The sequence below is a fragment of the Astyanax mexicanus genome, chromosome 1, assembly GCF_023375975.1.
Source record: "Astyanax mexicanus isolate ESR-SI-001 chromosome 1, AstMex3_surface, whole genome shotgun sequence".
NCBI classification, from domain to species: domain Eukaryota; kingdom Metazoa; phylum Chordata; class Actinopteri; order Characiformes; family Acestrorhamphidae; genus Astyanax; species Astyanax mexicanus.
The window spans coordinates 116,178,192-116,204,739 of record NC_064408.1 but is presented as its reverse complement, the minus strand read 5'-3'; the positions used below and the strand labels follow the sequence as shown (position 1 = coordinate 116,204,739).

The 26,548-nt window shown below is 38.4% G+C and overlaps 1 protein-coding gene across 1 annotated transcript in view; it reads right to left on the bottom strand.

Annotated features, from left to right (window-relative positions):
* Nucleotides 1-26,548, bottom strand: part of LOC103026784 (thrombospondin type-1 domain-containing protein 7A) — a 285,301-nt gene that overhangs the window by 155,360 nt on the left and 103,393 nt on the right. Inside the window, exons 2-3 of the mRNA XM_049467814.1 lie at nucleotides 12,194-13,079; nucleotides 904-1,152 (exon numbers count right to left, since the gene is read on the bottom strand). Coding sequence (XP_049323771.1) covers nucleotides 904-1,152; nucleotides 12,194-13,079 — 1,135 coding nt within the window. The remainder of the gene's footprint in view (nucleotides 1-903; nucleotides 1,153-12,193; nucleotides 13,080-26,548) is intronic.

Sequence of the window (26,548 nt, the reverse complement as noted above, 5' to 3'; positions counted from 1 at the left end):
ATCCATCTATCTATCGACCTATTCACCATATCCATTGCATTAATTAGCTACTACATGGGTTCAAAATGCCTACATAGCTTTAAATTACAATTTTAACAAGATGCTCACTTTATCATCAGGAATTATTTTAACGCATATCTTATCCATCCACCCATCCATCCACCCGTCTTTTATCCATCCATCTATTCACCCATCCATTGCATTAATAACCCACTATACGGCTACAAAACGCCTGCATAGATTTAAATAACAAGATGCTCACTTAATCATTATGATCTATTAGCATTTAATATTGAACCAAACATGCTATTTTACATGACGATTCAGATTTAAATCTCAATATTGCAGACTATTTTTAATACACTCTTGCTTAGATAACAGTTTTGCATATCTTGGCTGGATTTTCTCAGTCAGTTTTATGAGGCAGAGTCACCTGGAATTCAGGCTTTCAGTTAACAGCTGTGCTGAACTCATCAAGAGTTAATTACTTGACTTTCTTGTCTCTTAATGTGTTTGAGAGCATCAGTTGTGTAAATTAGTGTAGAGGTTGAGTTACAGGTATACAGTGAATAGTGAATATTTGAGTAATGTTCTAATCCAGATTATGAGAAGCAACAACTGCTCAACTAAATAAAGAAAAAGATCAGTCAATCTGAAACATTCAAAGAACTTTGAAAGTATCCTCAGGTGCAGTCACCGCAAAGACCAGCAAAAACGTTATGATGGAACTGGCACTCATCAGAGCTACCAGCTTTAGAAACCACAAGGTAGCAGCACCTAAAAGCTTCATGGAGTATTTAGGTTTGTTTAACACTTTTAAGTTACTACATGATTCCTTATGTGTTTTTCTTCATTGTCTGAATGACTTTAATATTAATTTCTGGTTCTGGAGTATGAACTTACGTGGCGCAGGGTGGGATGCCGTCTCCTACAGGTTCACACTCCTGGCTGTCCTCCAGCAGGGGGCACTCTGCTCCTCCGCCCACAGGAAGCTGCTGGACCTGTCTGCTGCGAGTGCGGGTGCCCTTGGTGATGCTGGGGTCCGCACAGGTCTTCGAGCAGGGACCCCACTGCCCCCACTCACTCACCACACAGTCTTTGGGCATCAGGCAGGACTGGTACATGTCCGGAAGGCTCCAGTGGGGGCACTGGCTGCAGTCATACACAGAAACAGATAATATTTTATTCATTAATTATGAGTTTCTACTGTTCTTCTTACCATTATGTAAGGTCAGCATCTACTACTGTATTTTTCGCATTATAAGGTGCACTGGCGCATTATGTGACACTAGTAAGGAACAGGGGTGTCACCTTGTTTTCCTTCTAATTTAGCAGGTCATGCCCCTGGGTAGCAAGATCTGTAAAGCTAAGCTAAGCTAACTTTAGGTCTTAAAAAAGCTTTTTTTTTTTTTTAAATCAAAAGAGCGCTCAATATTAATCTACACAGATTTCTCTCCTAAAAAGAATGTTTATTTGGGTGAGTAAAGTACTTCTTTTATTTACAGTAAAGTTAGATTTCCAGATTTCCACTAAGGCTGGGTGCAGCAGCATTAGCATTAGCAGCTAACTGCTAGAGATAGCCACAGTTAGCACTAGTAAATGCCATCTGACATCTAAGAAACCCAGAGTGTTCCAGTAAGCCAGGGTGATATTAGGTAGCGGTTTGTCCCACGTAGCTTGTTTTAACAAGGTAAACACGAAGACTACAGTCCAATACACTCACCCCTGAATGGCAAAAGAGCTAGCGCTTAGCACAGTTAGCGGGTAATGCTAATGATGCTCCAGGAGTTCTAGCCAGGGTTAGCAGCAGGCTATAGGCCAATAATACTCACCTCTGATCAGTAAAGAGCTAGCGATTAGCACAGTTCATGGCTAATGCTAATACTGTTCCCGCCTCAGTGCTGGAGAACTAAACTGAAACTCCTGTATAACTCTGTACTTCAGCAGAGAGTCTTTACTGTTCCTTATTACCTGACTGGTAGAATTCATACATAAGGTGCACCAGATTATAAGACACATTGACAATTTTTGGGAAATTGAAACTATTTTAAGTGCACCTTATAGTGCAAAAAATACGGTAATCTAACCAGCACAGTGCAATCCATCTTTTATCAAAAATGACAGATTAACTCCTCTCAGAAAACGGATAGCGTCACCAGTTAGCTGGTAGCCATTATTGGTCTAGTGTTGTTAGAGATATACAGTAATTAAAGCATCTGTTACTGATGTTCATTAAAGCTAGCTTTTAAAGGAGACCTCTGGTGTGAAATGGACTTGGATTGTTGTGAAACATGATAACAAGTGTGAACTTTTGTTGAATAGCCCACCAGCATTCACCCTGAACACTGAAATATATCGCTTTTAGCTGATGCTCCCAACAGGCTCACAATGCTGGTGATAGGGGCATAGTATTGCACTGAGAACTTTGAAAGTGCGCAGATTGTTTATTAAACAAAGTACTTTCAAGTTAAATTAAGTCATGATAAAATTGTCTGACAAGCTTGAACGAATAGGTAGGATAGGGGAACAGATTGGACAATTAGTTTTGTGGAAATGCATGAATATTACATTATATATTAAATATTTGCCCACTCCTGTTGCTCCAACTCCAAAACGAATGTGAGTATTAATGTGACTTATCAGCTGTAGTTTTGTCCAAGAGCATAAAGGCCTAAGAGCTGAAACTCTGTTGTGATATGGGTAACAGTCTGTAGGTGGCGCTACCGAGGTGCATCTGATATTAGGGAGTGAAAGCTGCTGAGAACCCTGCTTTGCACCCACACAACTGCGATCAATTAATAATCTGTGAGTAGCTGCAATTAATGATAAGCAACAAATCGAGTTTTAACTGAGACTTGCAGTGAACGCAGCACATACCAAGCTCTTAGTGTGTAAACAGCATGGAGCAGCAGAGACAGCACTTGTTTGTAGCAGTATATTATCTGGCTAATATTATATCAGATTAAACCGCGGTAGAAGTGTATTTGATAGCTTGGTCAGATCGAGACCAGATGACGTTCTCACCATAAGATAACCACTCCAGAAAAAAAAAAAAAAAAAAAACTGCGGGGGGTGAAATTGCGGTAGAAGTTGGGGTCAAACTTGGCGGCATAATTAACTTGCGTTAAAAAAATAATAACATAATAACATTACTGATTCCAAATTAACCGCATGTGTTAACAGTTTAACGTTGACAACCCTAAAAAATAATAAAATAAAAATAAACTTTCATTAAACATTTTATTTAGTTTCATTAAAGTTCCCAAAATAATCTATTATTATTATTATTATTATTATTATTATTATTATTATTATTATTATTATTATTATTACTAATAATATATATATATATATATATATATATATATATATATATATATATATATATATATATATATTTGTCTGTTGATTATTTTTTGTTTTATTTTATTATAATTATTTTTTTTTTTTTAATTTATTATTTTTATTTATTTATTATTTTTTTTCTCTTAATATATGTCCTCCCTTAAGAACAATGCATTGTTGCAGAGTGAAATAAAGTATTAGACCTCCAATGAGGGGGGTGGTGGCGGGTAAAAAAAAAAAAAAAAGTATTAGACACTTGCTAGTCAGTATTCAGCCATCCCTTCGTTTTCTGACTAATTCTGGGTGGGATTTGCCAGAAAATGGGAAGGAAAACAAACAAAAAGCCTGCAGTGTGTGAGGAGCTAATAGGCGTGCTGCTAAATGAAGCTCTGCTTTAGGAGTCACAGTCTGTAATTAAGTATATTAGCCTGTCAGCAGCACTGCCTGAAGAAACGAGCAGAAAACACCACTTTCTACACTCTCAAATTACTGCCCGTCCAAAAGCCCTAAAGCCTCTACAACAGTAATTGGTGATTTGGCCAAAATAAGGCAGATTAGCTACTTATCCCACATCATTATTTTGGCAGAGGGCTGCATGAATAGTGTTTACAATGTCAGGATTAAATAAATATTTTTTGGGCTTACAGAATTAGCATTTTCCTTTGGTAAAAATGAGCGTGCAGTGTGTTTTTGTTTCCTCGTGTTGTTTTTTTATTATTATTTCAGCTTGTGCTGCTTACTCAGAAAATATGAGAGAGGTCTGACCTTTCAGAGGGGCAAAATCATTCATTATTCAAAGCAAAACAAAGAAAATCTCAAAATTATATCCCAATTATTTAATATCACGTTTTATATCCAAATGTTTGTTCACACGCCTTCTAGTAAATACAGCAGCATTCAGCTACTGTAAGCTTTTATCTATTGCTATTGCTAACATATATGCAAATGCACACACACAGCTTGTCTACCCCTGGGCTTTATCTTACAACCTACACAAAGTGTGTCAAAACGCTCATTGCTATCTTACACCCCGCCAAGCCTGTATATATATTTTTTTCTGTTAAAATAGTGTCAGAGTTGCAAATACAGCTCTGGAAAAAAAAAATGAAGAGACCACTCCAGTTTCTGAATCAGTTTCTCTGATTTTGCTATTTATAGGTTTATGTTTGAGTAAAATAAACATTGATGTTTTATTCTATAAACTACAGACAACCTTTCCCCAAAATTCCAAATAAAAATATTGTCATTTATGGCATTTATTAGCAGAAAATGAAAAATGGCTGAAACAACATTAACAAAAAGAGTTCAGAAAGCAACATTTGGTGGAATAACCCTGTTTTTTAATCACGTTTAAAAAAAAAATTGTCATGCATACTGGCCTGTTCTCCTCCACCAGTCTTACACACTGCTTTTGGATAACTTTATGCCTTTACTCCTGATGCAGAAATTCAAGCACTTTACCCATCCCAAATACTCACTGACTTGATAACACATCTGCACATAAACCACTGAATATGAATACTTGGCTTTAGTAGCTTAGTTTATTTAGCAAAGCTTAGCTAAGGCCCAGTGTTTAATCATTTTAGGAAAAAAAAATAGCAAGGTCAGCATTCGTCTTGTAGTCCTTCTGGACTCCAAACTGTCTCTAACTATTAAACACACTGACCATTATTTACTGGTGTTTTACTCCAACTCTGCTCTTTAGAAGCTCTTTAGAAGAGTGTCAAGGCTGGAGCATACTGAGTTTGCCTGCTACTGTGTTCCATACCTGGCAACCTGAAGTGTGGAAATATAAGTATATGTGCTAGCTCTGATTAAGATCAGATGGCATTCTTATTATAAGATAACCACTCCAGGAAAAATAAAACTGCGGTGGTGGAATTGCGGTGGAAGTTGGGGTCAAACTTGGTGGCATAATTATAAATAAAAAAATAATAATAACATTATTACTGATTCCAAATGGATCACATGCGTTAACGTTGACAGCCCTAAAAAAATAATAATAATAAATGATGATGATGAATTGAATTAATGATTTCATTAAAGATGTATTCTAGATGTATGTGGCTCAAAGTATTAGACAATTGCCAGTCAGTTTTCAGCCTGGCAACCTGGGGTGTGGAAATAGGACTAGGGAATGGTCAATGGGTGAGATCAGAGGCTAAACCACAAACAAATAGACATATTTCTGCGACATAGTGAATCCTTTAAAGCAGAACGTATGGGCTAGATTTTTATTTTTTTATGTACAACACGTGTTCCTGTTAAAACCTTCTATGCATCACCTTCTTGGATCCTTTGCTAAACGTTTTTATAACGTTCTCTTTTAGCTTGTTAGCTTGCACATAGACCACTGAATATTAATATGAAAATCTAATTTTGAAGTGATTAAAAGGACCATCTCTACTAATGGTTGTGATAAATGACTTAGCTAAAGTAAGAAATCTTAGCTGAGGCACAGTGCTTAACCATTTCAGGTAAAAATAGCCAGCTCAGCATTCGGCTTGTAGTCCTTCTGGACTCCAAACTGACAAACACATGAGTGAATATAGCCGTGAGTCAAACGTTCAATTCACAGTTCACCTTAGCATGTTTTATCAAGACAGCATTAGCCAGCACTAGTCTGGACTACTTTACCCATCTCACATACTCGCTGACTTGATAAACCATCTGCTCATAGACCACTGAATGTGAATACGAAAATCAAATATTAAAGTCTATTAAAATGCCCATCCCTACTAATGGATGTGATAAATTACTAAGCTAAGGTAAAAAATAGCCAGCTCAGCATTCGTCTTGTAGTCCTTCTGGACTCCAAACTGGACTCTACCTTTTAAACACACTGACAAATATTTACAAGGCTGCAGCATATTGAGTTTGTCTGCTATTGTGTTCCATATCTGGCAACCTGGAGTGTGGAAATAGGTCTAGGGAATGGTCAGTGGGCGAGATCGGAGGCTAAAACACAAACAGATTAACATATTTCTGCTATATAACGTATGATTAAAAGCAAAACGTACGGGCTAGATTTGTTTGTTGTTGTGTAAGATGTGTTTCTAGTATCACTTTCTATGAATCACCTTCCTGGAACCTTTGCTAAACGATCTTATAACATTCTCTGTTAGCGGGGAAGCTACTCAATGCAAAATGATGCACAGATTTCTCCAGCCAACTTTTCCACTGTAGATCTTGCTTACAAAACATAATACTGCTCCAGCGCCAAACATGGCAACCACCAAAAACGAGCTAAAGAGCATTTTGAAGGCCTGATCTACACATTCATTGTGGTGCTGCTGTACACATTATTGAGCCGAGCTGTTTTCCTCAAATTGTGCATTTTCCCCGCTGCTGACAGAATGAGGACAACAAATACATTCCCAATTTACTCCATTCAAACCAGACGGCTGCTGTTTAAACATCAGCGCAAAAAAACAAGTAGTGGGAATTCAGGAGATTTCCTGAGAGCTGCAGGAGCTGAAAAATGAGAAGACTGAGAAACGTGAAAGGCTTTCAATTACATAATATAAACGTAGGAAGGGATGAAGTCTGGTATTCTGAGGCGCAAACGTATTGTCCTGAGCAGGCCGGCTCACACCACGTCTTACTGTCTCACTGTCTTACTGTAAAATCATTTAAACTGGTGAGAAACATGAAAAACAAGCTGTATATTACGAGATTGGATGTTTGCCTCTTAGATTCCTTTCAAGATTTGCTTTGAAAAAGCCAGAGAATAAAAGAAACATGGAGTCGATACGGAGACTCGTGAAAGAAATAATTATGCTGCAGAGCAGATACAGTCAGGAACATCAAACTCGGTGGAAGGAGAACGTTTCGGAGGACTATTGGCAAGAGTCACAGAGCAATCGCTTCAGAGGAAAGTTTGTTCCACTTTTTAGAAGTGGCAAAACAAGTATGAATATTTCAGAGGCAGAAATAAACAAGTCAAAGATTAATATTTATGCTTCTGAGAACATGTGAGCTGTTTTTGGTGCTGCCTTTGAAATATCCCAGCTCTACCATCGCGCACGCTGGATTTTATATATTCCTCATAACTAATATGACTCTGAATATAGACATCGCACACTGATCTAATGCAAAAATGAATTGGCTAGATGTATATTTTTCTTTAAATGTCTCATTCCATCGTCCAGTTGTGGTATCTAGTATGAATGAGTGCCATGTGATCCATGGTGCTCTGGTGTTTCTATTTAGCCCTGTTTTAGTTCACTGAATGACTGTCTCTAAAGAAAGACAGGATTTCAGCTCTTGCTTATGAATATTTATTCATGCAAATATATCACCTCTGATTGGCTAACAGCACTGCAGCAGAGAACGAATACCTGCCTTTCCTCTCACAGTCAATTTTACAGCTCTAAAACTCAAAGGACAAAATGTTTTCAGAGATACAGCCTTAGTTAAAGTGAGTGCTGTGGTAAAGTTAACCCTTAAACTTCGCTTAATGTTAGACTCTCCCTGCCACTCTCCCTGCCACTCTCCCTGCCACTCTCCCCGCAGCTTTGATAACGTTTCTTTCAGCTTAACTAACGCTACTCTGCTTGGGCAGTTTAACCAGTCCGCTCTATATCATAAAATCTGACTAAAATGGCACCTGCTTTGACTGGTGTTTTGTCGAGTTGTGCTAACTTGTCAAACCGTGCTTCCCTAGTGTATATTCCCTAAGGTCTCTGTAAAACCTGTTAACTTTCTAAAGAGCTCCATGAGCAAAGTTGTAAGAGTAAAACACCAGTAAATACAGTCTGTGTTTAATAGGTAGTGACAGTTTGGAGTCCAGAAGGACTACAAGACAAATGCTGAGCTGGCTATTTCTTCCTAAAACAGGTAAGCACTGAGCCTCAGCTAAGGTTTGCTAACCTAAGCTAAGTAATTTGTCACAACCTTTAGTAGGGATGAGTATTTTAAATCACCATTAAATTCAACATTTGATTTTCGTATTCACATTCAGTGGTCTATGTGCAGAGGAGTTATCAAGGTATTTATGTATTTGAGGTGGGTGAAGTGATCCAGACTAGTGTTGGCCAATGCTGTCTTGATAAAACCTACTAAAGTGAACTGCAAACTGAATGTTTCAATTTTATGGATTAACTATGGATGTGAATATATGAAATTGCCATTGTACAAAAGTTGTATTTGTACCGTATTTGTATTGAACGAGGCTTGCACTCTTTCGTGTAGGTTTTCAATGTCCTCAACCTGGCAACCCGTGGGAGCCTCAGATCTGGGGCTGAAGAGGCAGGAAAGTTTTTTTGGGCTGCGATATTCAACTGTTCACTCTTGCTGTAATTGAATATGTATTGTTCCTTTAAGTTGGGGTCTTCAAAAAACAGCAGGAAATGATGGGTTTCTCAGATTATGATTGACCAATTTGGACCAATTCTTACTAAAACCAACCTATTTTCAAGAAGTCAGACAGACTAGTTTTGGCATCCTGCCATAACACAAAGGCTTTACAGTGGAGAGCACCTGCAGTACCCTGTGAGTGCTGTAAAAATACAGTCGCAGCTTTTGTGAAAGTTAATACGGGATGACACGGGTTCAGGAAACGCTTCGCCGGAGTTCTGAATGCTTTCGCTTTTTATTACGTGAAACTCTTTCACTGTAGCAGGGCTCTGTGTACACAGTGCAATTCAAACAGCTCACAGAAGATAAAAGACTTAGCGCCAGGTCTCGGCTCGTCCTAATGACTGCGCTGGGGTCGAGGACTCTGTCATTTTTGTTATTTATTTCTTTTTTAACTGTGCTGGCGCAGATTCCTTCTTGTCAGGGAAGTTGAGTGGATATGGAGCTGTCATCGTCGAGGTGGAAAATAGACATCAGAAAGGGAGAGTGGCTCCATTGCTTTGACAGCTCGGTCAGAGAAAGAAAGAGAGAGAGAGAGGGTGGAACACTCATCACCCTGCCTGTCAGACCCCCTGACAAGGGGGCCGAGAAACAGGACCCGGACGAATGGCTACAGTAGAGCCAAGCTGCTCTTACCGTTCTCACCGTTCTTACTGCTTTTAGCTCCACTTCAATGAATAAACTGCCCAATATGCAGGTTTTCACTGAACCAGGACAAAAATATTGGGACAGCTGATAATTTTATTGTTGGCATGTCCTCAATTTGACCCCATTCAATGTTTAACGCCTTTAAATATGCAGTTAATATAATTTTATTCACTTCATATTTGGTGACTTTTCCTAATTTAATGGTAAAAACTGGGTAAACATAAAATTAATGAGATGGCACGTTTTTTGTGTCCTGTACACATTTTGTATAGATTGATGCTGTTTGGGGTCAATTTGACCCCACGTTGTTTTAGCATTGCAAAACACATAAAACATATCAGAATTCTACACACAATTGTGTTGAATGATGTGAAAGTCACCATGACATGCAACTTTTATAATCTTCAAAAAGCTTTAGAGCCCTAAAATAACATAATTATAACTGTATTAGTGCAAGAACCACTGATAATTCATGCGAATTACTAACATAAAAGGTGTTAGTAAATTTGAACATAGCAGGAGGGTTGAACAAAAATGAGTGAAAGTGTTAAATAGTGTGAGTTTATTCTCCAACTTAAACTACAGGTTTAGTTAAGGGGAACTCTTTGGCGGTGTAGTATTTTATTCCAAGAGTTTATTCCAAGGTGTTGAGGAGCATGACTGAACTATCTAATGGGCGTGCCCCCCCAATCCTAGCTTTCACCATCAGTGTGTAGTCTTGCCCACCAGGGCTTCCTTCCATGGGGTGTTTCATGATATTTTATATTATGGTTGTTTGTCTAGCTGACGTGTTGTTGGCTATAAGAGCAAGTTACCATCTTCTGCACTGTAAAGTGTGAGAAACTGCAATGCAGGATTAAAAAGTTGCCATGCAAAGGAAAAATCCCCTGGTATACTCCTAAATGTTCCAGGGTTTTATATATTTTTATATTACAATTTTTTTTTTTTTCATAAAATTAGTTTAATAACACACTTTTCTGATGTAAAGGTGTTTAAGGTAAAATTAACTCTATCAGCTGAGAGCTGTATTTTACTCTAGATGGGATAAATATTTTAACTCTCACAACAGTTCAGATTTAACTCTGTCATAGAGTGTATTTGATGTTCACGCATTCACACCTAAAACGAGTTGATATTAACTCTCAGGGAGTTTATTCCAAAAAAACAGAATTTGCTGGTAATTATAATTGGCAGGTTTTGTTGTTTTTTGATGCATTAATAAATATAAAATCCACATTTTATTAATGCATTTTTTGAACTTAGTACACTATAGAGATAAACACTGATAGGGTGGTCCTAGACCTGGCATGGTAAAAAAAAGTTTGGATACCCCTGATAATTTTCATGATTTTCCTTTATAATTAATTTGTTGTTGGGATCAGCAATTTCAGGTAAACTTATCATATAGCAGATGAACACAGTGATATTTGAGATAGGATTATAGGATTTTCAGAAAGTGTGCTACATTTTTTTAACTAAATGATGCAGGTGCATAAATTTGGGCACCCTTGACGTTTTATTGATTTAAATACCTTTAGCACTAATTGCTGGAACACAAAATTTGTTTGACCCTACATACACAGGTAAATCCAATATTGAGAAAGGCTTAAGGAGCCAATTGCAGGGTTTTCTCCTCTTTGCATCGTCTCTGAAGAGTGGCAACATGGGAGCCTTAAAACTCAACTCTCAAATGAGCTGAAAACAAAGCTTGTTCAGCATCATGGTTTAGAGGAAGGATACAAAAAGCTCAATAATCTCAGAGATTTCAGCTGATCAGTTTCCACTGTGAGGAACAGAGTGAGGAAATGGAAGATCCACAGGTACAGTTCTAGTTCAAACAGAGACACAAACAGAGTCAATTGAGGTATGCTAAAGCTTCATTTTGGAATAAGGTTCTGTGGACTGATGAATCTAAACTTGAGTTATTTGGAGGGCGGTTATTTATGCATTGTGTTAAAAAAGAACACAGCATTACAACACAAACACTTTACTGCTCCCAACAGTAGAATGTGGTGGTGGGTCATCATGCTGTGGGGCTGTATGATCAGTGCAGGTACTGGGAATCTTGTTAAAGTTGAGGGTCTCATGGATTCCAGTCAATATCAGCAGATTCTTGAGAACAATGTTGAAGAATCAGTGAGAAAGTTGAAGTTAAAGCGCCGCGGCGGGATACTTCAACAAGACCACGACCCTAAACACTAAACACTCTAAACACAGCTCTAAATCTACTAAGAATTCATGCAGAGGAACACAGAAGTACAACGTTCTGGAATGATCATCTCAGATCATCTCAGACCCCAGACCTGAATATTATTGAAATATAATCTGTGGTGTGATTTAAAGCAGCTGGTCATGATCAAAAACCTGAATCAAACCTGATTGAACTGGAGATTTATTGTTTAATAATGAAAAATGATCCAAAATACCTTCAACCAGAAGCTTCAACCAGACTCTCATTGGAAGCTACAGGAAGAGTTTAGAGGCTGTTATTTCTGCAAAAGGAGGATCTACTAAATATTGATGTCATCCTGCCTAATTTAGTTTAAATAACTATTGCATACTTTCTGTAAATCCTATAAACTTTATTTCACTTGATATTTAACTGATATTTCACACACAGTGGCATGCTATGTTGTTATTGCTGGCTGCTGTTTCTAAGGGCTGGGGTCTTCAGAGGCCTGTGCTGAAGGAAATTACACTTTTCACAAGATGTGCTAAATCAATTCTTAGCCTTTTCATTTCCTGGGAGGTAGAGCTGTGTCGGTGACTTCAGTGACTTCGGTGACTTCTAATCCCGGGGTGGGGGCGATACTAATCGAACAATTATTAAACTGCCACTCACCTGAGCGCCACGGTGCTCCCGTTGCGGTGGACGCAGACCACCTGCCTCGCCCGGTATCCCACCTCAATATTCCACAAGTTGCTCTCTTGTCGATTCAGTCTGTTGCGGTTCCTCTTGCTCTTGATCAGCTCGCGTGTTTCCGGGTCCTTGGCCAGCTTGCGCTCTTTGCTCTTCCTGCGGCGGGCCTGGCGGGTGGCTCGCTGGGCTGGTGGAAGCGAAGGGTCCTCGGGGGGCTCTGAGGCTTCTGAAGCTTCTGAGAGCTCAGGGGGAGCTGGAAGCAGTCCACAGTCTCCCCAGCCACCCACCCGTAGGTTGAAGAGCGTCTCGCGGCCTTCGCAGGGCCTGGGTGCACAGGTGCGAAACTCTGTGAGGTTGGGGCAGGGTAGACCGCCGAACAGCGGAGGTGCTAGGACGGAGCGTACACGGTTTTGTAGACCCAGGCCACAGGTCTTGGAGCAGGCCGTCCAGGGGCTGAAGCGGGATACAACACAGTCCCGCGGGCACGGGATCAAGCAGGCCTGCTCCAGACGAGGCTGCGGCTCAAAGTATTCACAGATGGCGTTGTCGGCAGGCGTACCTTCGGCCTTCAGGACACAGCTCACCTCACGTCTCTGGATGCCCTCCCCGCCCCTCGGACAAGGTCCCGAGCGCAGCCCACCACCTCGAGGCAAGACAGGCTCACAGCGGTTCCAGTCGCCCAGCCGCCAGTCGTAAAGCTCCCTGTGCCAGTCGCACACCCGGAAGCAGCTCTGCTGGTTGGCAGGCCGCGATGCCTGCTGGCAGTTGGTGGGCAGCGTGGTCCAGCCTTCTACATGGGCACACCAAACCGCTCGGCTCTGGCTGCCTCCGGGGCCGCACTCGCTGCCCATACACCTCCCCCACGGACCTGAAGAAGAAAAAAAACAATAGAACAGGAACGTGAGCCAGGCTAACCCTTTGAACTCTAGGCTGCTTTGGTGTGTTTTTTCTCAGTTCAGTTCCTCTTTCAGGTCTTATAACACAGTAATTATATCAGACAGACACATCCAATGAGCTCTTTTACTCCGGAAGACATACGGCTGCTCAGAAATCTAAAGTATAATCATTTAAAATGTAAAAGAAAGCAGAATTGTTATATTTTTTCTGGAACTGATCATGTTTTGGTCAAAATTTTACCAAGCGCCTGTTTTTTTGTTTGTTTTTTACTTAATTTTGAATGTCTAGACTTTAAATATATTCACACCTAAGATATATTTTCAAAAACTGTAAGATTAATGTAGAGCGTATGTGAGTTTAAAGCATAAGATTATTGATGATAGTTCATTACATGGTTTATTAATTATTACTTTGATAAAATACATGGAGAAACAGCATCAGACAGATTTATTTTTCTTGATAATCAATAATCACACCTCTAGGATACATGTAGATACTAAAAACCACCTGACACTCAGAGCAGCCTATGCCTTTCAGTATTTTAATCAGGGCCAATATGGCCAATATTCCAACTAATAACAAAACTGATTTTCTATATTAGATATTTATTTCTTAGCTGCTTATAATATATATATATATATAACAAATATTATAATACAGAGTTATTCCACAAAATGGTGATGAGAAAAACACTTTAATTTAGGATACACAATGAAAACTATATACAAAAATGTAATCCTTTTAGTCTGAATAACCAAAAATTCAGTTTAGTGCAAAATAACTACTTATTATATACTTATTATATGTTCTTATTTTTAGGTGTATTTCCCAATGGATTTTTTGCAGATGCTTTACCGTTACTATTGTTAGGAAGAGTATGTTTTGCCCTTTGAACCATATATGGATTATATTTATGTGTGAAGGGATTCCTGAGTAATTAAGCTGAGAACACAAGGTTCGATTCTGGACGTAAAATCTGTCCGTAGGGTTCTAAGGGTTAAGTGAAGACTAAACACCTTTAGCACCGTTTTCTGAACATGGATGAAGCTTGATCTTAGAATAAACTGTAATGTTAACAATGAGTTAAAAAATTCCCCAGCAGGAAAGTCTTCTTTAGTGTTTTTTTTTTTTTTTTTTTTTTGTGTATCCAGTGGTCTAGCCCTATCTGACTGTGACAAATCCAGCCTGAAATATTACACAATCGCTTGCAGCACAAGTGAATTAACATTAATTCAATTACCGCGTTAATACTGTTTGTTAATATAATATAATATCGGCGGATCCGTGACTCAGAGATTCTGAGATTTTTCAGGCCATTTTGGCACCCAAACAGAGGCTGAGTGTGGATCATTAATATGCATGAGTTCATTAACACGTCTTTTCATGTGTGTTTTTCTATTTTAGTGCAATCAGTTTCCATTCCCTCCATGTGTTCTAGATGTGCTGAGAACTGATGTCCAAAGTTGGCCTGTGAGAAATATTTAACCCCGTTAACATCTGGTCACTTCATGAATGGGTCAATAGAAATGATCCAAAAATCTAATCAAATCAACTCAAATGTATTTATTTAGTGCTTTTCAAAATTGATTTTAAGTTATGCTTCAGTTTTAAGTTTTCTTCTACTGTACCGCTGTCATTTTGGAGATAGGAGTTTTGGCATGGATATTATGTATTTATAAACAGATGTGTGTTAAAAATATATATGGAAATACATAGAACATGATTAAAAACGCTTAACATAAACACAATTTTACAACCCTAGACAGTTTATTTTATGTGATTAATATCTGGATTGTATCCTGATCCACTTACTGATCCAGTTACACTTGCTAGACAAATGTAAGGTAAGCTGGATGCAGTGGTGTGGTGTGGGTTTTTGTTTTTACAGGGAGGAGTTTTGGTTGTTGAATGCAACGAGGCTCAAATGCATCTCAAATCTCCTCCTGAAGTGGTTTAAATTATATATGTGTCTTGGGTGTCTTATATATGTGATACCACTGGAACCACTTGACAACACCGTTGTAACCACTTGGCAGAACCATTTATATTTATGGCAGAAAGCTGACGCTCTTATCCAGAGCAATGTACAAGGTTGTTTCTATTACAGAGTTGAGCCAATGTAGTGTTAGGAGTCTTGCCTAAGGATTCTTATTGGTGTGGCACAGCATTCAGTCACAGTCAATGTCGGGGGTAACATATTTAGAACGTTCCATAAATGTCAATGAGAGAAAATGTTTTTTTTTGCAGCAAGGTATTGTTCTTAGAATGTTTAACACTGTAACGCTAACAGCACGTAATCAGAAAGTATAGTCAAAAAACAAGCATGGTTCAAAACCAGAGAAACAATGAACCAATGAACCAAGACATCAGAGCCGAATCACAAACCGAAAACGAAACCATGAGCCAGAAGCAGTGTTCAACAAACCAGGAAATCACAAACACAAACAAGCAGAAGGGCTAAGCAAAAACTTTGTTAAAAGAGCAAATACGGGTCATACACGGAAAATACAAACAGAAAGGAAACGCTCAGTATATCGCTGGTAAACAGGGAAAAAAAACTTCGCCAAAATCATAACTAACAGAGGGGTTTATATACATGAGTAAATTACAAACACCTGAACACAATCTAAAACTCTGGTGATGTAGAACATGCGAGTGAGACAGGATTGGTTGAGTCCGGACATGTGACACTGAAAGATGCATGCTGGGGGTTGTAGTTCCAGGCCAGGCTTGGTCCATAGACAGGAACGGAAGAGTTGGGGTCTGGAAGACTAACAATAGGAAAATTCAGTGAAGTTAGTTAACATTTTTAGAATGTTCAAAATGACTTTAATCCAACTTTAATCCTACCTATGCAAAGGTAGAAAACTCATTATGAAATCTTAGTTATAAAATATAAAATATAGTTAAAATATTTTCAACTGACATTGAGAAAACATTTATCAGGGTAAGTCAATATTTTTTGGAAAGTTCAGTTAAGTTACTGTACACATGTCTGCTGCTAGACTTTTATCAAGTCTATGAATGTCAGTTCATTTAGTTAACGTAACTCTATAACATACCCATAGGCGTAGGAACCGGGGGGGATGGGTGGGACATGTCCCACCCAATATTAGAAACAGTTGGATTTGTCCCCCCCAAAAATGATATCAGTTCGCTCAGGTCAGCCGTACTATTAATGAGGAGACAGACCGGACCAATCACGGAGCCGGTTCAGGTATTAAGTCACGCCTCTCAGTAGAAACAGCCAATCAGCTTGCTGGTTTTGCGGCGCGCGGAGCAGAGGCAGTTTGCTGTTGGGGAAGCCCCGCCCCCTCGCTGTGAGATTTAGCAGCGGGATCGGGCTGCAGCAGCTTCAGCTGATTTTAAAACAGAGATGAATATACGGAGATTTTACTAAAATAAAGGTAATGATAGGCTAACCACATAAACTGTGATGATATGTTTCTGATAGCTGGTTAAAAATACACGTCTCTGAATCAGCACACAGTTTAAACCCACTGTGATTAATAAACTGCAGCTGTGTTAGTGTGTAAGCTTATCTTTGGAATTAGCTAGATTGGGAGTCAGGCATAAAGAAAAAAAATAAAATATATATGTAATATTTCCCTGTACCTGATCAGCTAATCACTTTAATTTTCAAACTGTTTATTCATTTAGGATTACAGGACTTACTGTGAGCTATAATGAACGAAAATTGATTTAACTAACTAGTTATCTAGAAGCTGGATGTAGATGATCGCCAGAATTTCGTACAGTACTTTATGTTTGTAGTTTAAAGCAGTTACTTAACCCCGATCACTGCCCTAAACTAGTGTTTTCCACCTGATCAGCTAATAAACAGTCATTTACTGAGTTTACCTGTTAAAATCCTTTAGCCCCCTATGGAGCCTAAATTAATCATGTATATCCACCAGAGGAAGCTGTAGAATATGCAGAACAGTGTTAATATGCAGTAGAATATATAAGAACTGGGTTGAGAAACACTGCTGTAACGTGGCTTCTGTTCATTTGTATTTCACAGTAAGACCACATGTCCTGACGTTTATAAAAGTCTCTATGAAACGTAAAGTTACATTCTTTTACATAAAAGGACACCATCTTAAGAAGAGCTCTCAGTAGAAAAAAATAAAAGTGCAGGAGAAAATGTAAATATACAACAGAATTGACATGCCAATACATAATAATAATAATAATAATAATAATAATAATAATAACAATAATAATAATAATCTGTTATATTATTTTAAACATTAGGTGATAACTCAGACATTGCTTGCATAATTTTTCTAACAACATTAGCTGTAATGTGGAGTAACATGTTTAGGTTGTAAAATCACCTTATAATAATAATTTACTTTTAATTAAAAGTAATTTCCACAAATGTTGTTCTAGGAAACTATAGGGTGGGCTTGGGTTCATATTGGCAAATGTGTCCCCCCCAATATCAAGCCCGCTCCTACGCCCTTGAACATACCTCTTATCTTAAAATCATCACTTTTGTTAAACTTTTTTTTTATTCTAATACCAAATACAATAACTTGATGTAAATAATGTCAAAACTTTCGTTCCATTACAGGGGTTGGACAATGAAACTGAAACACCTGGTTTTAAACCACAGTAATTTATTGTGGTGACGGACAGTTCTGGTGGAAACAGGAGAGTTGAGGTGCACATTGAATTCTGCCGTGATTTGATCAGCCGTGGTTTTATGTTTTTTGGATAAAATCCGGGTTAGCACCCGAACATCCCTTTCAGACAGCTTCCTCTTACAGCATCCACAGTTAATCCTGTTGGATGTGGTTGGTCCTTCTTGGTGGAATGCTGACATTACCCTGGATACCGTGGTTCTTGATGCATCACAAAGACTTGCTGTCTTGGTCACAGATGCTCCAGCAAGACGTGCACCAACAATTTGTCCTCTTTTGAACTCTGGTATGTCACCCATAATGTTGTGTGCATTGCAATATTTTGAGTAAAACTGTGCTCTTACCCTGCTAATTGAACCTTCACACTCTGCTCTTACTGGTGCAATGTGCAATTAATGAAGATTGAACACCAGGCTGCTCCAATTTAGCCATGAAACCTCCCACACTAAAATGATGACAGGTGTTTCAGTTTCATTACCTAACCCCTGTAAATGTAATCTGTATGAATAAAGTGTAAAACGATCTTGAGGCGGAGGTTAATCTGTGCTTGTCTGGGTTGTGTTCTATGTGCTACTGCAGGTAAGAGGTAATTCATCACCGAGGCTTCTGCTGAGTTCAGATCTGAAGCAGTAAACTGTGTTGTAGCTGATGTAACATCTCGCTCTGTGAAGCGGAGCTCCAGCTATGTTAATAAACGGAGGCGAGCGAGGCTCGACAGCGTGAAGGCTGAGCGGGGAAAGGGGCTGAAATTAGTGGCACTTTAATCATAGCTCATTACCTGCTGCTGTGTAGCGCAGGCAGCAGGAACGTGCCTGACATTCCAAAGCACAGAGTACACAGGAACACTGCGCCGCTCTCAGCACGCCGGAGAACGTGGCCTCATTGCTAAGAGGCAACTTTCATGTGCCGGCGACTACGTTTATCTCTTTGTCCAAACAAAACGCAAACAGAATGTCAGGATACGGACAGCACCGTGAGCTTCTGAAACTATTCAAAACATACAGGCACCGAGAGTGGCCCAGCGATGTAAAGTTTGCTGGTTTGAATCCCGTTCATGCAGCTTGCCATCAGAGCTGCCGGAGTCCTGAGAGAGCACAATTGGCCTTGCTCTCTCTGGGTGGGTACAGTACAGTAAATGGCACTCTTTCCCCTCATCACTCCTAGGGTGATGTTAATCAGCACGAGGCTGCGTCTGTGAGCTGATATATCAGAACCGAGCTGCTGAGCTTTCCTCCGAGTGCGCTGTGATAATACTCGGTAATGCTGCATCAGCAGCAGTTCAAAAAGAGGCGGAGTCGGACTTCACATGTATCGGAGGAGGCATGTGCTAGTCTTCAACCTCCACCCTCCTGGTGTTGTGGCATCACTAGTGATGGGGGATATACACAGCTGACTAGCAGATGAATGGGTATGGTAATAGGCCACATAAATTTGGGAGAAAAATGAGAGAAAATGAAAAAAAAATTAAAAACTTCAATACAGCAATAGCTACAGCCATGAAAACCAGCTCAATGCTTTATTAGCATAGATAGATAGATAGATAGATAGATAGATAGATAGATAGATAGATAGATAGATAGATAGATAGATAGATAGATAGATAGATAGATAGATAGATAGATAGATAGATAGATAGATAGACTCCCACAACTTTTACTAACATTTTCCTTTTTTTTAATTAGGTGCAAATGTTATAACACAAATGTTAATAGAATGTTCTAAAAGCAATACAAAAAAAACTGATAAAAGGTCTGCCAATGTTTAGTGCAAATGTTAATCACACAAATGTTAACAGAATGTTCTAAAAGCAGTACATGAGACTGAACAAAAGTTCTTCCAATGTTAGCACCAAATGTTAAAACAGTAATGCTACCGGAACATTACCTGACCTTGAGAACTTTCTCCCAATGTTATGAACAAACCGTCCTATAGTAATGCTAATTAAATATTCTGTTCTAAAAGTAGTATATGAGATTGATAAACGTTCTGCCAATGTTAGGAAAAAAAAGTTAAAAGCAAATGTTAATACAAATGTTAATACAAATGTTAATACAAATGTTAATACAAATGTTAATAGAATGTTCTAAAAGCATTATATGAGATTGGTAAAAGTTCTGCCAATGTTTGGTGCAAATGTTAATCACACAAATGTTAATAGAATTTTTTTAAAAGCATTACACAAGATTGATAACATTTCTACCAATGTTAGGAACAAACGTTACTAGCAAATGTTAATAGAATGTTCAAAAAACATTTCATGAGATTGATTAAAAGTTCTTCCAACGTTTGGTGCAAATGTTAATCACACACATGTTAATAGAATGTTCTAAAAGCAGTACATGATATTGATAAAAGTTCTGCCAATGTTAGGAACAAACGTTACTAGCAAATGTTAATACAATGTACAAAAAGCATCATGAGATTAAACAAAAGTTCTTTCAACGTTAGCGCCAACTTTACCTGACCTCAATAAACCTTCTCCCAATGTTAGGAGTAAACTTTCATACAGTGACGTGAATTAAATGTTCTAAAATTACATTAATGGAACATAACAAAAATGTTCTCCAATTTAAAACCTAGATAAAATTTTACCTCACATAAGAAGCAAATGATCTCGAAGTAACATTCTAAAAATAAACTATGTGGGTAGTAAACCCTAAATGAATGTTCTAAAAATTTAACAAATGGTCTCATTCCTTAAAATGTTATCTGAATTTGATAAATGTTCTCCAAATGTTAGGAGTAAACGTTCACACAAAATCATTAACTGAATGTAAAAAATGAGCTAATTTGATGAATATTCTCCCAATGTCAGCAGCAAATGTTCTCACAGCAACATTAACTGAATGTTCTAATTTTTAGTGACCCTAATAAAAGTTCAGACTCTGTAAAGATATAAACGTTTCTCACAGAAACATGAACTAAATTACTACATTCATACTGTAAAACTTTTCTAGACACTGCTGACATTCATAGACCGGATAAAAGTCTTTTCAATGTTAGCAGCAGACATTCTGAACATAAAAGTAACGTAAAATTGAACTTTCAAAAAATATTAACTTAACTTTGAGCTTGATAAAAATGTTTTGCACAGTAATGGCATGTTCCAACAATGTTTTACATTACATTACATTACATTACATTTGGCAGACGCTTTTGAATGGTAGCCAGTGGAGCTCAATGAGCAGCGGGGTGACATGTGCCCGTTTTGGCTGGTTGAAGACCAGACGTGCTGCTGCGTTCTGGATCATTTGGAGTGGTTTTACTACACAGTTAGTACGGCATTGCAGTAGTCGAGGCGTGAGATGAAGACTGCTTGTACCAGGAGTTGGGTGGCCTGTTGTGTCAGAAACGGTCTAATTTTTCTGATGTTGTAAAGCGCAAAGCGGCAGGATCGAGCAACTGAGGCCACATGGTTTCCTGAATGTGATGAAAGTTTTCCTAATGTTAGCAGCAAACGTTCTCAGAGTAATGTTTATGGAATGTTTTAAAAAACATTGCATGACCTTGACAAGGATAATATTGGATTATGGTTATGGTTTATGGTTACCTGAACATTCTAAATTCTAAATGTTAAGACTAACCTTGATGAAAGTTCTCCTAATGTTAGCAGTAAACCGTCTTCCTGTAATGTTAAACATTCTAAGAACGTTACATGGCCATAAAAAAAAACATTCAAAAGTTGCAAATTAATGGAACGTTCTAAAAAATTTTACTCCTGACCTTGATAATGTCCTTTCTGTCTAAACTTAAATACAACGTTACAAGTGTAACATTGCGTGAACAATCATTTAAAGTATGCATGTGTTTTTACAGGGTCTGGACTCTATAAAAACTCCACTCTTCTCCCATTAGCCTCTATTATACTCTTTAACTGCTGGGTTACATCAACTAGGTCACCGCAGGGCTGTCTTCTGTGTCCTAGCGTCTATATCCAGCCCCATCTGCATGATAAACAGCACCAGCTAAGTGTGTAGCTTAGAAACAGCAGACTAATTAATATAATATTCATTATGCACTAATTTATAATTAGCCTCCTTTAGGTTTGTGTCTCAGTAATCATGACTGACAACAAGACTCTGCAGGCCTCTAGCTGAGCCGGACTGCAGGCTAACTGATGATAGACAAATCTATCCCTCTTAAATGTGACTCATCTTTAGCTTAGTAGCTACATTGCAAAAAAAATTAAATCTTAGCTAGTGAAATGTTATAATTTTATTTTCTTCTCTGATAAAACTTTTTGTCTTACTAAGCATTGTAATTGCTCGATTTCTTTTGCTTATTTTAGGGATAATTATCTTAATGATTCTTACTTAGAATTTGTACCTATTTTAAGTAATTTGAACTCAAAATAAGCACAATCAAGCAGAAATCAAGTTATTCTGATTATTGTGTCTAAAAGCAGTGACTTTTGCTTGGTTTAGGTGTTACTTCACTCATTTTGAGTCTTTGCCATTGCTTTTTGAAAGAAATCTTATTAAGAAAATTTTGCTTACCGATTGTTTTTGCTTAATATACATATACAGGGGTTGGACAATGAAACTGAAACACCTGGTTTTAGAGCACAGTAATTTATTGTGGTGACGGACAGTTCTGGTGGAAACAGGAGAGTTGAGGTGCACATTGAATTCTGCCGTGATTTGATCAGCCGTGGTTTTATGTATTTTGGATACAATCCGGGTTAGCACCCGAACATCCCTTTCAGACAGCTTCCTCTTACAGCGTCCACAGTTAATCCTGTTGGATGTGGTTGGTCCTTCTTGGTGGTATGCTGACATTACCCTGGATACCGTGGCTCCTGATGCATCACAAAGACTTGCTGTCTTGGTCACAGATGCGCCAGCAAGACGTGCACCAACAATTTGTCCTCTTTTGAACTCTGGTATGTCACCCATAATGTTGTGTGCATTGCAATATTTTGAGCAGAACTGTGCTCTTACCCTGCTAATTGAACCTTCACATTCTGCTCTTACTGGTGCAATGTGCAATTAATGAAGATTGAACACCAGTCTGCTCCAATTTAGCCATGAAACCTCCCACACTAAAATTACAGGTGTTTCAGTTTCATTGCCCAACCCCTGTATTTGTCTTAATTTACATATATTTGTCTAGTTTTTGACAATGGATTTTTTGCAATGTAACTGTGCTAAAGTGCTAAAGTGCTAAAGTAGAAATGTTGCACAGTCTAATATTTTACTGCTGTGTTTAGTGTTCAAAAATTTTGCATCGCTGCATTTACTGCCCCCCTCCATCTGTTTTAATAAATATTTTTAATAAATGGAAAATATATTTCGTATACACTAATAAATACAAATGTATATTTATATGTACAGCTCTGGAAAAAATAAGAGAGCACTTCAGTTTCTGAATCAGTTTCTCAGATTTAGCTATTTATAGGTTTATGTTTGAGTAAAATGAACATTGTTGTTTTATTCTATAAACTACGGACAACATTTCTCTCAAATTCCAAATAAAAATATTGTCATTTAAAGCATTTATTTGCAGAAAATGAGAAATGGCTGAAATAACAAAAAGATGCAGAGCTTTCAGACCTCAAATAATGCAAAGAAAACAAGTTCATATTCATAAAGTTTTAAGAGTTCAGAAATCAATATTTGGTGGAATAACCCTGGTTTTTAATCACAGTTTTTATGTACCTTGGCATGTTCTCCTCCACCAGTCTTACACACTGCTTTTGGATAACTTTATGCCTTTACTCCTGCTGCAACAACTCAAGCAGTTCAGTTTGGTTTGATGGCTTGAGATCCTCCATCTTGCTCTTGATTATGTTCCAGAGCTTTTCAATTTGGTAAAATCAAAGAAACTGTGAGATCTGGTATAATTCTAAGTAAATGACACTTAATTCTCATACTGAAAGCTGATTGGCTCAGACGCAGACAGTATACAGACTCGTTTACCCTCCTCAGGCAGTCATATTGATCACAATCTCTGAGAGCTGCTTGCTTTGTTAGTTGTGAAACAAAAGGACCTTGTGGTTACGCCTTAATGGCTACAATTTAATTATCTTGTTCCCATGCATTAATAAGTCATGGCCACGCCTTAATTATCTTGTTCCCACAGACAGAGAAAGCTCTACAAAATTTCAATATATGAAAAATACTGTTCTATTTAATTAACAATATCATCCTGAGCGAGTCAGTGAATCAGTGAGTGAGTTAGTTAGTAAATTTGAGTGAGTCAGTGAATCAGTGAGTGAGTTAGTAAATTTGAGTGAGTCAGTGAATCAGTGAGTGAGTTAGTCAGTGAATTTGAGTGAGTCAGTGAATCAGTGAGTGAGTTAGTAAATTTGAGTAAGTCAGTGAATCAGTGAGTGAGTTAGTTAGTAAATTTGAGTAAGTCAGTGAATCAGTGAGTGAGTTAGTTAGTAAATTTGAGTGAGTCAGTGAATCAGTGAGTGAGTTAGTAAATTTGAGTTAGTCAGTGAATCAGTGAGTGAGTTAGTTAGTAAATTTGAGTGAGTCAGTGAATCAGTGAGTGAGTTAGTTAGTAAATTTGAGTGAGTCAGTGAATCAGTGAGTGAGTTAGTTAGTAAATTTGAGTGAGTCAGTGAATCAGTGAGTGAGTTAGTAAATTTGAGTTAGTCAGTGAATCAGTGAGTGAGTTAGTTAGTAAATTTGAGTGAGTCAGTGAATCAGTGAGTGAGTTAGTAAATTTGAGTAAGTCAGTGAATCAGTGAGTGAGTGAGTTAGTAAATTTGAGTGAGTCAGTGAATCAGTGAGTGAGTTAGTAAATTTGAGTAAGTCAGTGAATCAGTGAGTGAGTTAGTTAGTAAATTTGAGTAAGTCAGTGAATCAGTGAGTGAGTTAGTAAATTTGAGTTAGTCAGTGAATCAGTGAGTGAGTTAGTTAGTAAATTTGAGTAAGTCAGTGAATCAGTGAGTGAGTTAGTAAATTTGAACGAGTCAGTGAATCAGTGAGTGAGTTAGTCAGTAAATTGTTGAGTGAGTCAGTGAATCAGTGAGTGAGTTAGTCAGTGAATTGTTGAGTGAGTCAGTGAATCAGTGAGTGAGTTAGTCAGTGAATTGGTGAGTGAGTTAGTCAGTGAATTTGAGCGAGCCAGTGAATCAGTGAGTGAGTTAGTTAGTGAATTTGAGCGAGTCAGTGAATCAGTGAGTGAGTTAGTAAATTTGAGCGAGTCAGTGAATCAGTGAGTGAGTTAGTCAGTAAATTGTTGAGTGAGTCAGTGAATCAGTGAGTGAGTTAGTCAGTAAATTGTTGAGTGAGTCAGTGAATCAGTGAGTGAGTTAGTCAGTAAATTGTTGAGTGAGTCAGTGAATCAGTGAGTGAGTTAGTCAGTGAATCGTTGAGTGAGTCAGTGAATCAGTGAGTGAGTTAGTCAGTGAATCGTTGAGTGAGTCAGTGAATCAGTGAGTGAGTTAGTTAGTGAATTTAAGCGAATCAGTGAATCAGTGTGTGAGTTTGTCAGTGACTTGTTGAGCACATTAGTGAATCAGTCAGTCAGTGAATCAGTGAATTGGTAATCCAGTCAGGACATCAGTGAGTCAGTTAATCAGTGTGTCTGTCAGTCAGTTAGGGACATTGACTATTCATAGCCAGCAAAACTAAATCAAACGGCTGATCAGACGCAGCCATGTTCAACAAGCGCTGGGAGAAGGGATATCGCTGTTATTCAAAGGCTTCAGCACGGGGCTAGTGAAGAACACACCACGCGCTGGCACGGTTACCCACAGGCCATCTTTAATGAATAATAACTGTGAAAAATAATTGGACGGCATCCTCTCTGTGTGTCTCCCACACATCCCCTCACCACCACGACCCCCAGCCCGGGCTGCCCATTTCCCATTGATTTCATTTGCGTATAGCCGTGAGCAGGGGGGCGTCATGGGGTGCGGCGTGGAAGTGCACGTCCTGCAGGTCTCCAAGGCTCATTACCACTGCTGATTACCCCTATTCTGGCTTGCAAATGTTATTCCACGGCTAGCGGGTCAAAATGGCAAGCACGTGAACCTATTAGCATGCTCTGCTAAGCTTATTCAGACCTGGTGGGCATAAATCGCTGCTGACCATTAAACCATTAAACTGCTAAACTGCAAAATTGCAACTAACACCTGAATGTACAAAAATGCGTGCTCTTAAAACTGTGTACAAGTGTGATTATCAGACTGGCAGGATTGATGCATCCAATATCCACAACCGATCAATAGCTTGATGCAAACTATCAGCAAACCATGGGGCCACAGATGAGCAGGATAGCAGGATAAAGAGTAAAGTGTTAGTCATTTAGTCAGTGAATCAGTAGGTCAGTTAGTCAGTAAATGAGTTAGTCAGTCAGTGAATCAGTAAGTCAGATATTCATTGAATCAGTTAGTCAGTCAGTGAATCAGTTAGTCAGTCAGTGAATCAGTTAGTCAGATAGTCAGTCAGTAAATCAGTATGTCAGTTGGTCAGTAAATTTTTTAGAGATACAGTGAATCAGTTAGTCATTTGGTCAGTAAATTGTTGAGAGATTCAGTGACGTAGTAGGTCAGTTAGTCAGTCAGTGAATTAGTAGGTCAGTTAGTCAGTGAATCAGTTAGTCAGTCAGTGAATCAGTCAAATAGTCAGTCAGTAAGTCAGATAGACAGTTAGTCAGTAAATCTGCAAGTCAGTTGTCAGTAAACTTTTGAGAGAATCAGTGAATCAATTAGTTTGTTAGTCAGTGAATTGTTGAGAGCTTCAGTGAATCAGAAAGTCAGTTAGTCAGTGAATCAGTTAGTCAGTCAGTGAATCAGGGAGTCAGATAGTCAGTCAGTAAATCAGTACGTCAATTG